The following is a 20644-nucleotide window of genomic DNA, read 5'->3' as shown; positions in this document are numbered from 1 at the left end:
CAAATGAAAAAAAGTCTGCTTTGATTGCAACATGTTAATTTTAATTCCGCGAGAGCCGTACAATATGTTTTTAAAGGGCCATTGACAGATCAATCGCTCCAATGTTCACTTAGTACAGCAAGGAATGCTCCTCCCTGCTGTATAAAGCCACAACTGGACTGAAACAATGGTACTACACTCTGCTACAGACACACACAACTCTGCTACAAACAGACAAACACACACAACTCTGCTACAAACAGACAAACACATACAACTCTGCTACATACAGACAAACACATACAACTCTGCTACATACAGACAAACCCATACAACTCTGCTACATACAGACAAACACGTACAACTCTGCTACATACAGACAAACACATACAACTCTGCTACATACAGACAAATACACACAACTCTGCTGCTCTGTGGGGCCTGCACCCGCGGCTCGGCGGGTACAGCACCCGCGGCATCGGCGGGGGGGGGGGGGGGGATTGGCAGGGCATACATCTGGGGGGTTAGAAGCAGCTCACTGGGGCCCATAATGGGCACAAGTCCCCCTGTGTTAGATATCTCCCCCATAGTGCTGCCCATGGCCCCTATAGATCGCACAAGTCCCCCTGTGTCAGATATGGCCCCTAGGCTGCTGCCCAAAGTAAAATAAAACCCTCTTTCCTTATCTCCTGTCTGCTCCGTGCTTCTGTTCTTCCACTTCCTGGTTGTCAGTGCGGTCATGTGATCGGCACAGCAGGCTGAGCTCTCTGCCTGATCACAGTGGAAGCAGGGACACAGGGAGAAACGCTGCAGGGGTAAGTAAAGCTTTTTTATTTTAGAATGAGCAGCAGCCTGGGGGCCAAATCTAACACATGGGGGACATGTGCGATCACACTGGGACGCAGGCTCATATAATATGCACCGCTGCTCCAGCCCCTCACTGCGTGCGATTTCAGCACCATTGGAGATGGACAGCGGCTGTGCATATTATATGAGCGGGTGCAGGAGATCAAAGGATGCAGGCCGCAGCGTTCCCCTGTGCTCCAGAGCTGCTTCCACCAACTCCCCTGGACGCTGCAGTGTACATACACCCCCCCCCCCCCTATATCCGGCGTATAAGACGACCCCCCACTGTAGCCATTATTTTAAGGGGGTAAAAAGTCGTCTTATACGCCAGTATATACGGTATGTTATATTGCAGGCTGCCATCATGGCTTTACTGCAGTTCAATGCATTCAACTGCAGTAAGCGCTGATAGCAGCGGTGTCCCTGTGTATTGGACACGATCATGGAGAGGTCTATGTGTGGTCCACAAGAAGCACCCCTGCTGCCGTAAAGCGTTCAATTGCAGTAAAGCCATGATGGCAGCCTGCAGCGGTGGCTCCGTGCACCGGACAAGATCACAGAGAGGTCTAAGTGCCTGCGGTCTGCAAGAAGAAGCTGAGGATACCGCAGGAACGGAGGACAGGTGAGAATATTTTTTATTGTGTGTAAACAACAGCATAATAGGAGACATGAAGGGGACCAGTAGGAGGACATGACTAAACAATGGGTAAATTACTAAACAATGGGCACATTACTAGAGAGCCCAAGGAAGGGGCACAAGGATGGGCTCATTACATTTTATTGGAATCTATTTTAATGTTGGAAATTTTCCAGTAGCTGCTGCATTTCCCACCCTAGGTTTATACTTTAGTCAATAAGGTTTCCCAGTTGTTTGTGGTAAAATAGAGGCCTCGGCTTATACTTGAGAATATACGGTATATTCCAAACTCTATATTTTACCTGGAAAAGTTGGGGGTCGTCTTATATGCCAGAAAACACGGTAAATGTATGTCATATGGATACAATAAATTGATCTGCTCTTGTCAAAGAGGTACTCCGGGGAGTTAAAAAAATATTCTAATTAGCATGCCCTTATAAAGAGGAGTTCCATAGTGATATTTCCCATCCTCACAGTACCTGTAATTCAGTGTGATGTTGTAGCTGCTCCTTGGTGCTCCCTCTCCCTTCTGTGTGCTTTGTCTTAGATCAGGGGTCATGGACTGCTCCTCGAGTCTATTAACAGCCAGCCCCCTGATAAGATCTGTATGCCTGTAGTCACACCCCATCACGCCTCCTGTTGTTGGACTGCAGTGAAATATTTATTATCAGGGGGCTGGCTGTTAATAGATGCCTGGAGCAGCCCATACCCCCTGACCTGTGAAGTAACGTCCCAAAAGGGATAGGGAGCACCAAGGAGCACCTACAGAGTCACACTTAATTACAGGTACTGTGAGGATGGAAATTAATAATATGGATCTCATCTTTATAGTTTATGAGGGTATGGCCATTAGGATAATTTTTATTTCCCCGCAGTATCCCTTTAAATGCAAAGAAGTCCAGCCATCTCCCATTTAAAATCATTTACATGCCATTTATTCTAGAACAAGTATAATTTATCACCACTAATTGTGGAAGTGTTATTCTACAAAAAAATTGCAGTACCAAAATCAAAGAAATAAATCTATGAACTAAAATATGCAGGCTCAATGCACTCATATACAGCATAGTCATACCTTCATTTTGCTTCTTCTTAGAAAGTAAAACGCTAATGGGCTTCTCTTGGCCTTTTCGGGCAGAATGTCGTGGTGGTTCAGGAGATGGGCTGTGGGACTGAAGTCTATCTCGGCTGCGATGAAGCACTTCTTTTTCACTCCTGTAATCGAGTTGAGTTCTTCGGTTACCACTTCGATCCGGACTGTGGTCTCCACTATAGCTCCGTTCAAAGGACTCTTCCCTGTCCACACTCCTTCCTCGATCCCTCCTATATTTCCATTCTTCACCCACATCTCGGTCAATGCCTCTGCCTTGGCTACTCTCGCTCTTGTATTCTCGGTCATCATCTAAGTTTCGTTCTCTACTCCTTCCACGAACATAACCTGGGTCTCGATCATATGAGCGACCCCTATCTTGCTCCTTACTATAGCCCCTGTCTGGGCTAGAATCTCTACTACGTCGACCATTGCCACTCTGTAAGCTTTCACTGTAACCGCTGTATGCGCTTCTATTATCAAGATGTCCATCATCATCAATTATATCAAACACCCTTGAATCAGGTTCAGGAGACGGAGTTTGCCTTAGTGCTGTTACTTGCACTTTACGAGGTCTTTTCACCACCTATTGCCATTTAAAAAAAAAAAAGAAGAAGAAAAAAAAGAAAGAAAAAAAAAAGTGTGGAAAAATTAAATTTAACACGGCTCACAAAAATGGCTTAAACAACAAAACAGTTTTATAGAAAGAGCTCTCTTATTTTAGACAGCAGATCAGGCAAAAGGGACTGTCCATGAGGTTAGTATATCCTCCTATGTTCCCCTTCAGCTTATGTAAGTGATGCTCTCTGACATGGGAACATTACAGTGTGAGCACCACTGGAGACAGGGACTCATGTGCTTGACTGTCGAATGTATTGGTGCTATATAAAAAGAACCAAAAAGACAATAAAGGGGAATCCCCAGAATTTAAATTTATCCCCTACCCATGAGTGGAAATAACTTCTGGATCAATGAAAGCCTATCCAGTGGGACCCCATCGAGCCAGAGAATGAGGCACAGTTGAGCATGTATAGAAACTAAACTTTCAGAGATCAGCAAGTAATCCAGGATCCTTAGAATAGGAGATTATCGTTCAATGCTGAGAAAAGCACTTTAAAAAAAATAAATTAAAAAAAAAACAAAAAACACTGCTAAATTACATAACAGGGGTTCTTTGATTTTTAATTTGTTAAAAGGTAACTAATGGAGTTCCTCAGCTGCATAAACAAAAACCCAATTTTTATCCAAGTGCTAGTCTAGTTATCCACTGCAAACGCTTTACAGAGGACTATGAAGAACAAACACTGCCTAATAATCTAAGGCCTTTCAAAGTGATCTTTAACAACCTACAAAAGAGAGGACCCTTTGTTATTCCTGAGAAAAAAAGTCTCAAAGACAGGATTTGATTTTCTAAATTATTTAAAAGTTTAATTTTAAAGTCTAGAGCAGGACTTTACCATAAGCAAACTCTAGAGCTGACAAAACACCTCTTTGATTAAAAAAAATAAAAAAATGAATGTCTTTAAAAGCAGAGGAGAGATTTCTGAAATCCATGGTCTTTCTTTTAGGAAAATGAAAAAGCTGAACCAGGGCCAATCTGTTCTGAATTTTAAAGGGTTTTCCCAGTAACCCTAGAATGATTGCTCATCAGGGATAGGACCTCAATATCAGATTAGTAGAAAGCAGAGTCTTGGCACCCACACTAATAGGGTGCTTGAAGAGCCCGAGGTGCTGGGCGAGCATTTACATTGCTCCATCTACATCACTAATCTACTTCGTAGGAGCCATGTAGAGTATTGCAGCATTGTCCCATTCACTTCAAAAAGGAAAATACTGCAATATCCTGCACCAGATCATAAGGAAACATCATCATTATTACAATTTCTGGAAAAACACTAATTTTTTTAAAGTGATCTAACTATTTTTCAGTTGACATATGTCTATGAGAACATAGCTTTTCTAGCCAATCACAGTGCTCAACGACAATGCTGATGTAAATGGCAAAAGCCTCTGAGCCCAGTGATTGCCTGCAGCGTTCGTATACTCTGCAGTTTTGATGTCACTATTTGAGCCTGTTAAAGAGATGCCGCTTGAATAGTTGAGTAACAGTTAAGTTTATTACTTACACTTAGCAAAAAGTGGCAGGAGTTAAAGTATTTTTACTTTTAAAAGTATGCGCACTTATTTTTCTGAGTAGGCATGGCAAGCCATCGGCATGTATCAGGGAGCCAATGCGGTTACAGCACCAACCCCTGTCTCCTAGAGTTTATGTTAACCATTGCATCTAGGGATTTAAATGCCATGTATCAGAGTTATCTAAGACCTCTGGAAAAAGCCAGGCTGTCAATCACCGGGCTCCTGTAGGTGATCACTTGGACACAGCTTCTGAGCCAGTGCGATCATAGTTACATAATAAGTCAAGGTGGGCAAATGACATAAGCACTTTTACGTACTATTATATCAAGGTGTGGAAAATGGTGAAATATAAATTAAATTAACTTGGTAATCTTACAATCACAGCAGTTTTGCCACACTTCCGTAACTGTTGAACTGCAAATGAATGCAAGACGTTATCCATAGATGTTCCATTAACCATGACCACCCGATCATTTTCTCTGCAAAGCAAAAGCAGAAAGATCATTACTTATAGATAGATCATTACTTATAGATATATCATAAGGTATATTGTGTATATAAGGTAATTGTATATATTATACAATAAATTATGTGCACAGGAGAATTTTTTTTTAGCAGATCAAATTGTACCATATTGTTCCGCTTTAACAAAACTGTATAGGCGTGCCATAACATGGCTGACTTACAATCTTGTCTAAAGTTCCCCTAACAGTAAGGGTATGTGTCCACGATCCGGACATGGTGCGTCCTGAACGCAGCATGTCATCTCCTATGGGACTGTAGCTGCCCGTGCCCACAATCAGGATTTGCCCAAAGGGCAACTAGAGGTACCCCAACTAAAGATTGCTAAAACTTAAATTTTTATTCCTATATACTCATAACAGATAGATTTAAAAGTAATGGTGAGTAGAGCAGTCTAATACATATAATCGATTATGTGTGTCTGGCCACGGACAAGACAACACAAGTTAGTGGACTACTGTCCTACAATGTCAACAGATTGTTGTTGCCCTACTCTGCCTATAAAAAGCTAGTAGCCTCGATCTGTTATGAGTATATAGGAATAAAAGTTACATTTCAGCAATCTCTAGTTAGGGTACCTCTAGTTGCCCTTTGGGCAAATTGTGTTTGTTGATTGAGGGCATAGATTGAGGTTTCAGTGTTTGTTCACGATCAGGGTTTGGGCCACTGTGGACTTTTGCTCTATTCTCTCTGTGGAGAGCACAAATGGCTCCGCAGCTATAAATTGACATGCAGCGAGAAGCCGCACCACATGTCAGTTTATGCTGCAGGAAAACCGCTGTAAACCCTGATTGTAGGCCCATATAATGAGGGGAAGTGGTGCCAGGGTTTCAATTACACATTTCCTCTGATTGCTCTACTCCTGGTTTTGGCTTACAAATACCGAGATAAAAAACTCAAATACTCATCATGTGCACGTGGTCTTAATGTTGGGAAAAGCCATATTGGGCGTGTTGGCCCCATACGTTCAGCATACCTAATAAGCTGTTCCAGCAGAAGATAAGCTTCTACCAGTCCGCCCTCTCCCCATTGAAAGAAAGAAACAGCTGAATGTGTATCTTAAGGCTATGTGCGCACAGCGTTTTTTTGACACTGCATTTTTGGCCACTAAAAACGCGGAAAAAAACCCACGTTTTTGATCTCTGCGTTTTTCCAATACATTGCATGGGGGGAAATGCAGAAAAACGTAGGAAAGAATTGACATGTTCATTTTTTTAAGCTAAAAAACGCAGCTTAAAAAAGAAATTGTGTGCGAACAGCAAAAATGAAAACTCAGACTTTGCTGGGGAAGCAAAGTCATGCAGTTTTGGGCCAAAAACACACCCAAAAAACGCCACGAAAAACGCACTGTGCGCAGATAGCCTTATGGTGGAGTCTGGGGAAAAGCTGTTGGCAGAACATTATCTTTTACACACAATACATTGATATCTATGCTATACCTCATTCAATGATTGTTTAGCAGTATAGCATTATATTTTCATGGGTCAAAGAAAAAATTAAAAGTGATATAGTGAAAAAAAGGGTACATTTGAATACTTCATTCTTCTTTTCTACCCTGAAGAAAAAAAAAAAAAAAAAAAAAGAAGGATCCACACAATGCTAACAGTGTAGGCCAGTTTTTGGCGGTATGCTGAACAAAAAGAAAAAAAAAGTCAGCATCAGGCCTTCAATTTGTACCTTGCCATGTATTCGTTTTATTTCTCTGGACATCGAAGGATGGTCTACTACTTTCTTCCTCTTCCTTGCTTTTTTGAATTATATATACAGTACAGTGTATATATCTATATATATAATTGCCTTATTCTGTCTGTCTGTCTGTCTTGCTCCAAAATTGTGTCCTTACGGTGACACAAAGCTGATTGGCCGCTGGGCTCGCCATGGCCCCGCCCCCCCGCACGGATTGGACGCTCGCCTAGGCTCCGCCCGCACACGGATTGGCCGGTCGCTCGTCCAGGCACCGCCCCCCCCCCCCACGGATTGGCCTCTTGCCCCGGCACCCGCACGCATTCCCCGAACTGACACGGAGCCACGACTCCCAGGTGAGTACTGTACCCCCGGGAGCCCACATCAGCGTACGCCGCCAACCCAGCCGACACATACCCTCCCATTGCTGGGGTTGCCGCCGTATGCTGGTGTGAGCTCCCGTGCGAGCAGGGAACGGGATACGCTGGTAACCATGGTACCATAGTTACCAGCGCATCAAGGTCCTGCAGCGGCGGAACATACACACGCACACACACACATCAGATCACACTCACTCACACACACATCACATCGCATCCACACACTCACAACATCCTGGGATATCGCTTGCTTCTCGGCGGCGATACTGTGGAGTGACCTTCAAGGACCTGCCGGAGGATCACATGGCCAGAAGCATGTGGTATCTCCGGATGTTGTGAGTGTGATAGCGTATGTGCGATATCTTCAGTGTGTGTGTGAGTGTATGCGATCGGATGTGTGTGAGTGTGTTCAGATGTGTGAGTGTGTGTGAGTGTATGCGATCGGATGTGTGTGAGTGTGTTCAGATGTGTGTGTGTGTGTGTGAGTGTATGCGATCGGATCTGTGAGTGTCGGCAAAGGAGCACGGCGTGCTGGGGGAGGCTGGGAGGAGAGAGGCTGATCCTGGGGAAGGCTGGGAGGGGGAGGCTGATGCTGGGGGAGGCTGGGAGGGTGTAGGCTGATGCTGGAATAGGCTGATGCTGGGGTAGGCTGGGAGGGTGTAGGCTGATGCTGGGGGAGGCTGAGAGGAGAGAGGCTGATGCTGGGGGAGGCTGGGAGGAGAGAGGCTGATTCTGGGGAGGCTGGGAGGAGAAAGGCTGATGCTGGAGGAGGCTGGGAGGAGAGAGGCTGATGCTGGAGGAGGCTGGGAGGAGAGAGGCTGATGCTGGGGGAGGCTAAGAGGAGAGAGGCTGATGTTGGGGGAGGCTGGGAGGAGAGAGGCTGATGCTGGGGGAGGCTGGGAGGAGAGAGGCTGATGCTGGGGGAGGCTGAGAGGCTGATGCTGGGGGAGGCTGAGAGGCTGATGCTGGGGGAGGCTGGGAGGAGAGAGGCTGATGCTGGAGGAGGCTGGGAGGAGAGAGGCTGATGCTGGAGGAGGCTGGGAGGAGAGAGGCTGATGCTGGAGGAGGCTGGGAGGAGAGAGGCTGATGCTGGAGGAGGCTGGGAGGAGAGAGGCTGATGCTGGAGGAGGCTGGGAGGAGAGAGGCTGATGCTGGAGGAGGCTGGGAGGAGAGAGGCTGATGCTGGAGGAGGCTGGGAGGAGAGAGGCTGATGCTGGAGGAGGCTGGGAGGAGAGAGGCTGATGCTGGGGGAGGCTAAGAGGAGAGAGGCTGATGCTGGGGGAGGCTAAGAGGAGAGAGGCTGATGCTGGGGGAGGCTGGGAGGAGAGAGGCTGATGCTGGGGGAGGCTGAGAGGCTGATGCTGGGGGAGGCTGGGAGGGGGAGGCTGATGCTGGGGGAGGCTGAGGCTGGGAGGAGAGAGGCTGATGCTGGGAGGACAGAGAGGCTGATGCTGGGAGGACAGAGAGGCTGATGCTGGGAGGACAGAGAGGCTGATGCTGGGAGGACAGAGGCTGATGCTGGGAGGACAGAGGCTGATGCTGGGGGAGGCTAAGAGGAGAGAGGCTGATGTTGGGGGAGGCTGGGAGGAGAGAGGCTGATGCTGGGGGAGGCTGGGAGGAGAGAGGCTGATGCTGGGGGAGGCTGAGAGGCTGATGCTGGGGGAGGCTGAGAGGCTGATGCTGGAGGAGGCTGGGAGGAGAGAGGCTGATGCTGGAGGAGGCTGGGAGGAGAGAGGCTGATGCTGGAGGAGGCTGGGAGGAGAGAGGCTGATGCTGGAGGAGGCTGGGAGGAGAGAGGCTGATGCTGGAGGAGGCTGGGAGGAGAGAGGCTGAGAGGAGAGAGGCTGATGCTGGGGGAGGCTAAGAGGAGAGAGGCTGATGCTGGGGGAGGCTAAGAGGAGAGAGGCTGATGCTGGGGGAGGCTGGGAGGAGAGAGGCTGATGCTGGGGGAGGCTGGGAGGAGAGAGGCTGATGCTGGGGGAGGCTGAGAGGCTGATGCTGGGGGAGGCTGGGAGGGGGAGGCTGAGGCTGGGGGAGGCTGATGCTGGGAGGACAGAGAGGCTGATGCTGGGAGGACAGAGAGGCTGATGCTGGGAGGACAGAGAGGCTGATGCTGGGAGGACAGAGAGGCTGATGCTGGGAGGACAGAGAGGCTGATGCTGGGAGGACAGAGAGGCTGATGCTGGGAGGACAGAGAGGCTGATGCTGGGAGGACAGAGAGGCTGATGCTGGGAGGACAGAGAGGCTGATGCTGGGAGGACAGAGAGGCTGATGCTGGGAGGACAGAGAGGCTGATGCTGGGAGGACAGAGAGGCTGATGCTGGGAGGACAGAGGCTGATGCTGGGAGGACAGAGAGGCTGATGCTGGGAGGACAGAGAGGCTGATGCTGGGAGGACAGAGAGGCTGATGCTGGGAGGACAGAGAGGCTGATGCTGGGAGGACAGAGAGGCTGATGCTGGGAGGACAGAGAGGCTGATGCTGGGAGGACAGAGAGGCTGATGCTGGGAGGACAGAGGCTGATGCTGGGAGGACAGAGGCTGATGCTGGGAGGACAGAGGCTGATGCTGGGAGGACAGAGGCTGATGCTGGGAGGACAGAGGCTGATGCTGGGAGGACAGAGGCTGATGCTGGGAGGACAGAGGCTGATGCTGGGAGGACAGAGGCTGATGCTGGGAGGAGAAAGGCTGATGCTGGGAGGAGAAAGGCTGATGCTGGGAGGAGAAAGGCTGATGCTGGGAGGAGAAAGGCTGATGCTGGGAGGAGAAAGGCTGATGCTGGGAGGAGAAAGGCTGATGCTGGGAGGAGAAAGGCTGATGCTGGGAGGAGAAAGGCTGATGCTGGGAGGAGAAAGGCTGATGCTGGGAGGAGAAAGGCTGATGCTGGGAGGAGAAAGGCTGATGCTGGGAGGAGAGAGGCTGATGCTGGGAGGAGAGAGGCTGATGCTGGGAGGAGAGAGGCTGATGCTGGGAGGAGAGAGGCTGATGCTGGGAGGAGAGAGGCTGATGCTGGGAGGAGAGAGGCTGATGCTGGGAGGAGAGAGGCTGATGCTGGGAGGAGAGAGGCTGATGCTGGGAGGAGAGAGGCTGATGCTGGGAGGAGAGAGGCTGATGCTGGGAGGAGAGAGGCTGATGCTGGGAGGAGAGAGGCTGATGCTGGGAGGAGAAAGGCTGATGCTGGGAGGAGAAAGGCTGATGCTGGGAGAGAGGCTGATGCTGGGAGGAGAGAGGCTGATGCTGGGAGGAGAGAGGCTGATGCTGGGAGGAGAGAGGCTGATGCTGGGAGGAGAGAGGCTGATGCTGGGAGGAGAGAGGCTGATGCTGGGAGGAGAGAGGCTGATGCTGGGAGGAGAGAGGCTGATGCTGGGAGGAGAGAGGCTGATGCTGGGAGGAGAGAGGCTGATGCTGGGAGGAGAGAGGCTGATGCTGGGAGGAGAGAGGCTGATGCTGGGAGGAGAGAGGCTGATGCTGGGAGGAGAGAGGCTGATGCTGGGAGGAGAGAGGCTGATGCTGGGAGGAGAGAGGCTGATGCTGGGAGGAGAGAGGCTGATGCTGGGAGGAGAGAGGCTGATGCTGGGAGGAGAGAGGCTGATGCTGGGAGGAGAGAGGCTGATGCTGGGAGGAGAGAGGCTGATGCTGGGAGGAGAGAGGCTGATGCTGGGAGGAGAGAGGCTGATGCTGGGAGGAGAGAGGCTGATGCTGGGAGGAGAGAGGCTGATGCTGGGAGGAGAGAGGCTGATGCTGGGAGGGGAGAGGCTGATGCTGGGAGGGGAGAGGCTGATGCTGGGAGGGGAGAGGCTGATGCTGGGAGGGGAGAGGCTGATGCTGGGAGGGGAGAGGCTGATGCTGGGAGGGGAGAGGCTGATGCTGGGAGGGGAGAGGCTGATGCTGGGAGGGGAGAGGCTGATGCTGGGAGGGGAGAGGCTGATGCTGGGAGGGGAGAGGCTGATGCTGGGAGGAGAGAGGCTGATGCTGGGGGCAGAGAGGCCGATGCTGGTGCAGCATGGGGGATGGAGCACGATGGGGGGTGCGCAGCATGGGGGATGGAGCACGATGGAGAGTGAGCAGCATGGGGGATGGAGCACGTTTGGGAGTGCGCAGCATGGCGGATGGAGCACGATGGGAGGTGCACACCTCCCCCCAACACACACACACACACACAACACACCGGGAACCACAAACACCGCCCTACACAGACACCCACACACACAGACAATGCTGCACACACACACACACACACACAACACCCAACACACAAACACCGCGGCATACATATACGCACATACCACGCAACACACACACATTGCACAAAACATACCTCACCCCAAAACACACCACACCCACACAAACCGCGCAACACACACACACACAACGCTACAGACACACAGCGCTCCACAAACAACGCAACACACATACAACACCGCTCTCACCCCCCCGCCACACCCAGACAACACCCAGAACATGTACAGCGCCCAACACAAACTCTTGGTAACGACAACAACATATATATATATCTATCTATATCTATATCTATATCTATATCTATCTATCTATCTATCTATCTATCTATCTATCTATCTATATATATATATATATATATATATATATATATAGATGTTGTTGTGTGTAGTTACCAAGTGTTTGTGTAGGGCGCTGTACATGTTCTGGGTGTTGTCTGGGTGTGATAGGGGGTGAGAGCGGTGTTGTTTGTGTGTTGCGTTGTTTGTGGAGCGCTGTGTGTCTGTAGCGTTGTGTGTGTGTTGCGCGGTTTGTGTGTGTGGTGTGTTTTGGGGGGAGGTATGTTTTGTGCAATGTGTGTGTTGTGCGGTATGTGCGTATATTTGTGTGTGCAGCGTTGTCTGTGTGTGGGGTGTCTGTGTAGGGCAGTTGTTTGTGGTTCCCAGTGTGTGTGGTGTGTTGTGCAGTGCGCGCGCGCGCGTGTGTGTGTTGGGGGGAGGTGTGCACTCCCCATCGTGCTCCATCCCCCATGCAGCGCACTCCCCATCGTGCTCCATCCCCCATGCAGCGCACTCCCCATCGTGCTCCATCCCCCATGCTGCGCACCCCCCATCGTGCTCCATCTCCCATCCTGCGCACTCCCCAACGTGCTCCATCCGCCATGCAGCGCACTCCCCATCGTGCTCCATCCCCCATGCTGCGCACTCCCCAACGTGCTCCATCCGCCATGCAGCGCACTCCCCATCGTGCTCCATCCCCCATGCTGCGCACTCCCAAACGTGCTCCATCCGCCATGCTGCGCACTCCCCATCGTGCTCCATCTCCATGCTGCGCACTCCCAAACGTGCTCCATCCGCCATGCTGCGCACTCCCAAACGTGCTCCATCCGCCATGCTGCGCACGCCCAAACGTGCTCCATCCGCCATGCTGCGCACTCCCAAACGTGCTCCATCCGCCATGCTCCGCACTCCCCATCGTGCTCCATCCCCCATGCTGCGCACCCCCCATCGTGCTCCATCTCCCATGCTGCGCACTCCCAAACGTGCTCCATCCGCCATGCTGCGCACTCCCAAACATGCTCCATCCGCCATACTCCGCACTCCCCATCGTGCTCCATCCGCCATGCTGCGCCAGCATCAGCCTCTCTGCCCGCAGCATCAGCCTCTCTGTCCCCAGCATCAGCCTCTCTGTCCCCAGCATCAGCCTCTCTGTCCCCAGCATCAGCCTCTCTGTCCCCAGCATCAGCCTCTCTGTCCCCAGCATCAGCCTCTCTGTCCCCAGCATCAGCCTCTCTGTCCCCAGCATCAGCCTCTCTGTCCCCAGCATCAGCCTCTGTCCCCAGCATCAGCCTCTCTCATCCCAGCATCAGCCTCTCTCATCCCAGCATCAGCCTCTCTCTTCCCAGCATCAGCCTCTCTCTTCCCAGCATCAGCCTCTCTCTTCCCAGCATCAGCCTCTCTCTTCCCAGCATCAGCCTCTCTCTTCCCAGCATCAGCCTCTCTCTTCCCAGCATCAGCCTCTCTCTTCCTAGCATCAGCCTCTCTCTTCCCAGCATCAGCCTCTCTGTCCCCAGCATCAGCTTCTCTGTCATCCCAGCATCAGCCTCTCTCCTCCCAGCATCAGCCTCTCTCCTCCCAGCATCAGCCTCTCTCCTCCCAGCATCAGCCTCTCTCCTCCCAGCATCAGCCTCTCTCCTCCCAGCATCAGCCTCTCTCCTCCCAGCATCAGCCACTCTCATCCCAGCATCAGCCTCTCTCATCCCAGCATCAGCCTCTCTCATCCCAGCATCAGCCTCTCTCATCCCAGCATCAGCCTCTCTCATCCCAGCATCAGCCTCTCTCATCCCAGCATCAGCCTCCCCATCCCAGCATCAACCTCTGTCCCCAGCATCAGCCTCCCCATCCCAGCCTTCCCCAGGTTCAGCCTCCTCCAGCACGCCATGCTCCTCTGCCGACATTCACACACACCCGATCGCATACACTCACACACACCCGATCGCATACACTCACACACACCCGATCGCATACACTCACACACACACTCACAACATCCGGAGATACCACATGCTTCTGGCCATGTGATCCTCCGGCAGGTCCTGAAAGGTCACAACAGCACAGTATCGAGGCCGAGAAGCAAGCGATATCGCCGGATGCTGTGAGTATGTGGATGCGATGTGATGTGTGTGTGATGTGTGTGTGAGAGTGAGTGTGAGCCGGTGTACACTGGTAACTATGATACACATCGGGTAACCAAGGGACCTTAGTTACCCGATGTGTATAATGGTTACCAGCGTTCACGGCCTCCGTCAGGATCCCAGCATCGCAAGGTTATGTCTGGCGCTGCTGGGATCGTGACGGAGCCGGTGTAGAAGCAAGCGATATCCCAGGATGTTGTGAGTGTGTGGATGTGATGTGTGAGGTGTGTGTGAGAGTGAGTGTGATCTGATGTGTGTGTGTGTACTCACCTGGGAATCGGAGCTCCGTGTCAGTTGGGCCAAAGCGAGCGTGCATTGCGTGAGGGGGGCGGGGCCTGCAGAGAGCCGGGGCGAGAGGCCAATCCGTGTGTGGGGGCGGGGCCATGGCGAGCCCAGCGGCCAATCAGCTTTGTGTCACCGTAAGGACACAATTTTGGAGCATGACAGACAGAATAAGGCAATTATATATAACAAAAATCATACATTAACTACACAATACGTAAATTCTAGAATACCTGATACCTGATAGCATATACAGTTAGGTCCAGAAATATTTGGACAGTGACACAATTTTCGCGAGTTGGGCTCTGCATGCCACCACACTGGATTTGATATGAAACCTCTACAACAGAATTCAAGTGCAGATTGTAACGTTTAATTTTAAGGTTTGAACAAAAATATCTGATAGAAATTGTAGGAATTGTACATATTTCTTTACAAACACTCCACATTTTAGGAGGTCAAAAGTAATTGGACAAATAAACCAAACCCAAACAAAATAATTTTATTTTCAATATTTTGTTGCGAATCCTTTGGAGGCAATCACTGCCTTAAGTCTGGAACCCATGGACATCACCAAACGCTGGGTTTCCTCCTTCTTAATGCTTTGCCAGGCCTTTACAGCCGCAGCCTTCAGGTCTTGCTTGTTTGTGGGTCTTTCCGTCTTAAGTCTGGATTTGAGCAAGTGAAAAGCATGCTCAATTGGGTTAAGATCTGGTGATTGACTTGGCCATTGCAGAATGTTCCACTTTTTTGCACTCATGAACTCCTGGGTAGCTTTGGCTGTATGCTTGGGGTCATTGTCCATCTGTACTATGAAGCGCCGTCCGATCAACTTTGCGGCATTTGGCGGAATCTGGGCTGAAAGTATATCCCGGTACACTTCAGAATTCATCCGGCTACACTTGTCTGCTGTTATGTCATCAATAAACACAAGTGACCCAGTGCCATTGAAAGCCATGCATGCCCATGCCATCACGTTGCCTCCACCATGTTTTACAGAGGATGTGGTGTGCCTTGGATCATGTGCCGTTCCCTTTCTTCTCCAAACTTTTTTCTTCCCATCATTCTGGTACAGGTTGATCTTTGTCTCATCTGTCCATAGAATACTTTTCCAGAACTGAGCTGGCTTCATGAGGTGTTTTTCAGCAAATTTAACTCTGGCCTGCCTATTTTTGGAATTGATGAATGGTTTGCATCTAGATGTGAACCCTTTGTATTTACTTTCATGGAGTCTTCTCTTTACTGTTGACTTAGAGACAGATACACCTACTTCACTGAGAGTGTTCTGGACTTCAGTTGATGTTGTGAACGGGTTCTTCTTCACCAAAGAAAGTATGCGGCGATCATCCACCACTGTTGTCATCCGTGGACGCTCAGGCCTTTTTGAGTTCCCAAGCTCACCAGTCAATTCCTTTTTTCTCAGAATGTACCCGACTGTTGATTTTGCTACTCCAAGCATGTCTGCTATCTCTCTGATGGATTTTTTCTTTTTTTTCAGCCTCAGGATGTTCTGCTTCACCTCAATTGAGAGTTCCTTAGACCGCATGGTGTCTGGTCACAGCAACAGCTTCCAAATGGAAAACCACACACCTGTAATCAACCCCAGACCTTTTAACTACTTCATTGATTACAGGTTAACGAGGGAGACGCCTTCAGAGTTAATTGCAGCCCTTAGAGTCACTTGTCCAATTACTTTTGGTCCCTTGAAAAAAAGAGGAGGCTATGCATTACAGAGCTATGATTCCTAAACCCTTTCTCCGATTTGGATGTAAAAACTCTCATATTGCAGCTGGGAGTGTGCACTTTCAGCCCATATTATATATATAATTGTATTTCTGAACATGTTTTTGTAAACAGCTAAAATAACAAAACTTGTGTCACTGTCCAAATATTTCTGGACCTAACTGTATTAGACTAGCATCAGCTAAACCCAATGATATTGCCAAAAAGTCATCTGTATATGGGGGCCTCTGAGTCATCCCTGAAAGGTTCAACAAAAGAAGCATGTCCAATATCAGACTCCCAATCCAGAGAAGTTGTGATGGATCAGATGAAATGGGTGTAAGTATAGTTCTCCTGATGAGCCTTGCCACCTCGTATGGATTACAGTAGCTTAGATGTCTATGGCTATGAAACACGAGCAACTAACTCAATATTTGAGTGGTTGCAACCATGGGTACCTGAGATGCAATGCCCTGCACATGAGGTAAGAGACATGGCTATAACAGGAGAACTAAACATTTCTAATTGGAGGTTTTTCCAATATTATTTAATATTATTACTACACCTACTACATATTGGGATAGGATCTTTAAGATGGGAATACCAAATCTTTCATTGCACAGTTTTAGTCAAGCATTAATACCTTCCCATTTGGATGGAGAAGACTAAACATCTGCACTGTATGCTAATCATCCGGATAGCATTTAATACATTAGTGTTTAGTGAATACAAATAACAAAACTCGTGTCACTGTCCAAATATTTCTGGACCTAACTGTATATTATATATATATATATATATATATATATATATATATATAGGAGAGAGAGAGAGAGAGAGAGATATATAGAGATTATATATATATATATATATATATATATATATATATATATATATATATATATATATCTATAATATATAAAACTGAGTGAGTGAGTGTAAGAGTGTGAGTGTAAGAGTGTGAGTGTGTGTCCACTAAAGGAATCTGCACCGTCTCGTTTACAATCACAAAATTTTGTACAGACGCCTCATGTGACCCAGGGAACGTCAGACTATGTTTTGACTAGAAAATTTAACCCCGTGCTTCACAGTTACTCTCCAAAAAACCTTTATTAAAGTGAATGGGGCTGCGAGCTACAGGCGAATAATAGGAGCATAGGAGCTGTGAGTGGTTGCTATAGGAACAAAGGACATTCATAGTATAAGAAGCTTATGTGTGAGGTAATATGATGTAGGTGGAGAGAAAGACAAAAGACACACACAGGGAAAGAGAGAGACAAACAGCGACAGACAGACCGAAAGACACATGGGAAAAGCGACAGACCGAAAGACATATGGGGAAAGCGACAGACCGAAAGACACATGGGGAAAGCGACAGACCGAAAGACACATGGGGAAAGCGACAGACCGAAAGACACATGGGGAAAGCGACAGACCGGGGAAAGCGACAGAAAGACAGACTGGGAAAGCGACCGACAGACACAGATAGAGAGAGACAGACACAGAGATACAGATAGAGAGACAGACACAGATAGAGACAGAGACACTGATACAGAGAGAGAGATGGACACAGACACAGAGACAGACAGGAAAAAAAGAGACAGACAGAGAGACAGAGAGACAGTTACTATCCCGTGCAACGCTCGGGTACTACAGCTAATTAATATATTATATACACACACACACACACACACACAGACACACACACACTGTATATCTATATATATAATTGCCTTATTCTGTCTGTCTGTCTTGCTTCAAAATTGTGTCCTTCCGGTGACATTGTGTCCTTACGGTGACACAAAGCTGATTGGCCGCTGGGCTCGCCATGGCCCCGCCCCCCCCACACCGATTGGCCACTCGCCCAGGCTGCGCCCCCACACGGATTGGCCAGCCGCTCGCCCAGGCTCCGCCCCCCCACAGATTGGCCTCTCGCCCCGGCACCCTGCAGGCATTGGCAACTCGGCCACGCCACGCCCTGCCCCCCTCACGCAATGGACGTTAGCTCTGCCCCCCCGCGTATTCCCCGAACTGACACGGTCACGGCTCCCAGGTGAGTACTGTGCAACCCCCCCCCCCCCCGAACAGGAGCCCACATCAGCGTACGCCGCCAACCCAGCCGACACATACCCTCGCATTGCTGGCCTTGCCGTGGGGGACGTGATGCGCTGGTAACCATGGTAGCATAGTTACCAGCACATCAAGGTCCTGCAGCGGCGGAAGATCCACACGCACACACATAACAGCACACACACACACACACACATCAGATCACACTCACTCTCACAAACACCTCAGACACACATCGCATCCACACACTTACAGCATCCGGCGATATCGCTTGCTTCTCGGCCTCGATACTGTGCTGTTGTGACCTTCCAGGACCTGCCGGAGGATCACATGGCCAGAAGCATGTGGTATCTCCGGATGTTGTGAGTATGAGCGCGTATGTGTAATATAGTCAATGTGTGTGTGTGTGTGTGTGAGTGTATGCGATCGGGTGTGTGTCGGTGCGTGTGAGTGTATGCGATCGGATCTGTGAGTGTCGGCAGAGGAGCATGGCGTGCTGGAGGAGGCTGGGAGGAGAGAGGCTGATCCTGGGGAAGGCTGGGATGGGGAGGCTGATGCTGGGGACAGAGAGGCTGATGCTGGGATGAGAGAGGCTGATGCTGGGATGAGAGAGGCTGATGCTGGGATGAGAGAGGCTGATGCTGGGATGAGAGAGGCTGATGCTGGGATGAGAGAGGCTGATGCTGGGATGAGAGAGGCTGATGCTGGGATGAGAGAGGCTGATGCTGGGATGAGAGAGGCTGATGCTGGGATGAGAGAGGCTGATGCTGGGATGAGAGAGGCTGATGCTGGGATGAGAGAGGCTGATGCTGGGATGAGAGAGGCTGATGCTGGGATGAGAGAGGCTGATGCTGGGGACAGAGAGGCTGATGCTGGGGACAGAGAGGCTGATGCTGGGGACAGAGAGGCTGATGCTGGGGACAGAGAGGCTGATGCTGGGGACAGAGAGGCTGATGCTGGGGACAGAGAGGCTGATGCTGGGGACAGAGAGGCTGATGCTGGGGACAGAGAGGCTGATGCTGGGGACAGAGAGGCTGATGCTGGGGACAGAGAGGCTGATGCTGGGGACAGAGAGGCTGATGCTGGGGACAGAGAGGCTGATGCTGGGGACAGAGAGGCTGATGCTGGGGACAGAGAGGCTGATGCTGGGGACAGAGAGGCTGATGCTGGGGACAGAGAGGCTGATGCTGGGGACAGAGAGGCTGATGCTGGGGACAGAGAGGCTGATGCTGGGGACAGAGAGGCTGATGCTGGGGACAGAGAGGCTGATGCTGGGGACAGAGAGGCTGATGCTGGGGACAGAGAGGCTGATGCTGGGGACAGAGAGGCTGATGCTGGGGACAGAGAGGCTGATGCTGGGATGAGAGAGGCTGATGCTGGGGACAGAGAGGCTGATGCTGGGGACAGAGAGGCTGATGCTGGGGACAGAGAGGCTGATGCTGGGGACAGAGAGGCTGATGCTGGGGACAGAGAGGCTGATGCTGGGAGGAGAGAGGCTGATGCTGGGAGGAGAGAGGCTGATGCTGCGGGTAGAGAGGCTGATGCTGGCGCAGCATGGCGGATGGAGCACGTTTCGGAGTGCGCAGCATGGCGGATGGAGCACGTTTGGGAGTGCGCAGCATGGCGGATGGAGCACGTTTGGGAGTGCGCAGCATGGCGGATGGAGCACGTTTGGGAGTGCGCAGCATGGCGGATGGAGCACGTTTGGGAGTGCGCAGCATGGCGGATGGAGCACGTTTGGGAGTGCGCAGCATGGCGGATGGAGCACGTTTGGGAGTGCGCAGCATGGCGGATGGAGCACGTTTGGGAGTGCGCTGCATGGCGGATGGAGCACGTTTGGGAGTGCGTAGCATGGCGGATGGACCACGTTTGGGAGTGCGCAGCATGGCGGATGGAGCACGTTTGGGAGTGCGCAGCATAGGGGATGGAGCACGATGGGGAGTGCGCTGCATGGCGGATGGAGCACGTTTACGAGTGCGCAGGATGGGAGATGGAGCACGATGGGGGGTGCGCAGCATAGGGGATGGAGCACGATGGTGAGTGCGTTGCATGGGGGATGGAGCACGATGGGAAGTGCACACCTCCCCCCAACACACACACGCACGCGAACTGCACAACACACCACACACACACACTGGGAACCACAAACAAATGCCCTACACAGACACCCACACACAGACAACGCTGCACACACAAATATACGCACATACCGCACAACACACACATTGCACAAAACATACCTCCCCCCAAAACACACCACACACACACACAAACCGCGCAACACACACACAACGCTACAGACACACAGCGCTCCACAAACAACGCAACACACAAACAACACCGCTCTCACCCCCCGCCACACCCAGACAACACCCAGAACATGTACAGCGCCCTACACAAACACTTGGTAACTACACACAACAACATCTATATATATCTATATCTATCTATCTATCTATATATAACAAAAATCATACATGAACTACACAATACGTAAATTCTAGAATACCCGATGCGTAGAATCGGGCCACCTTCTAGTAATATATAAAGCTGAGTATGTATGTATGTATGTATGTATGTATGTACAGAACAGACCAAACGTTTGGACACATCTTATTCAATGTGTTTTCTTTATTTTCATGACTCTG

The 20644-nt window shown here is 50.3% G+C and overlaps 1 protein-coding gene across 2 annotated transcripts in view; it reads right to left on the bottom strand.

Moving 5' to 3' along the window:
- Positions 1 to 20644, bottom strand: part of TJP2 (tight junction protein 2) — a 300601-nt gene that overhangs the window by 143597 nt on the left and 136360 nt on the right. For both annotated transcript variants that reach the window (XM_075317823.1, XM_075317815.1), the window contains 2 exons: positions 5065 to 5167; positions 2538 to 3138 (listed from right to left, as the gene is read on the bottom strand). In XM_075317823.1, coding sequence (XP_075173938.1) covers positions 2538 to 3138; positions 5065 to 5167 — 704 coding nt within the window. The remainder of the gene's footprint in view (positions 1 to 2537; positions 3139 to 5064; positions 5168 to 20644) is intronic.

The sequence above is a fragment of the Anomaloglossus baeobatrachus genome, chromosome 1 (assembly GCF_048569485.1).
Source record: "Anomaloglossus baeobatrachus isolate aAnoBae1 chromosome 1, aAnoBae1.hap1, whole genome shotgun sequence".
NCBI classification, from domain to species: Eukaryota; Metazoa; Chordata; class Amphibia; order Anura; family Aromobatidae; genus Anomaloglossus; species Anomaloglossus baeobatrachus.
This window is presented reverse-complemented; position numbering and strand designations above follow the sequence as displayed.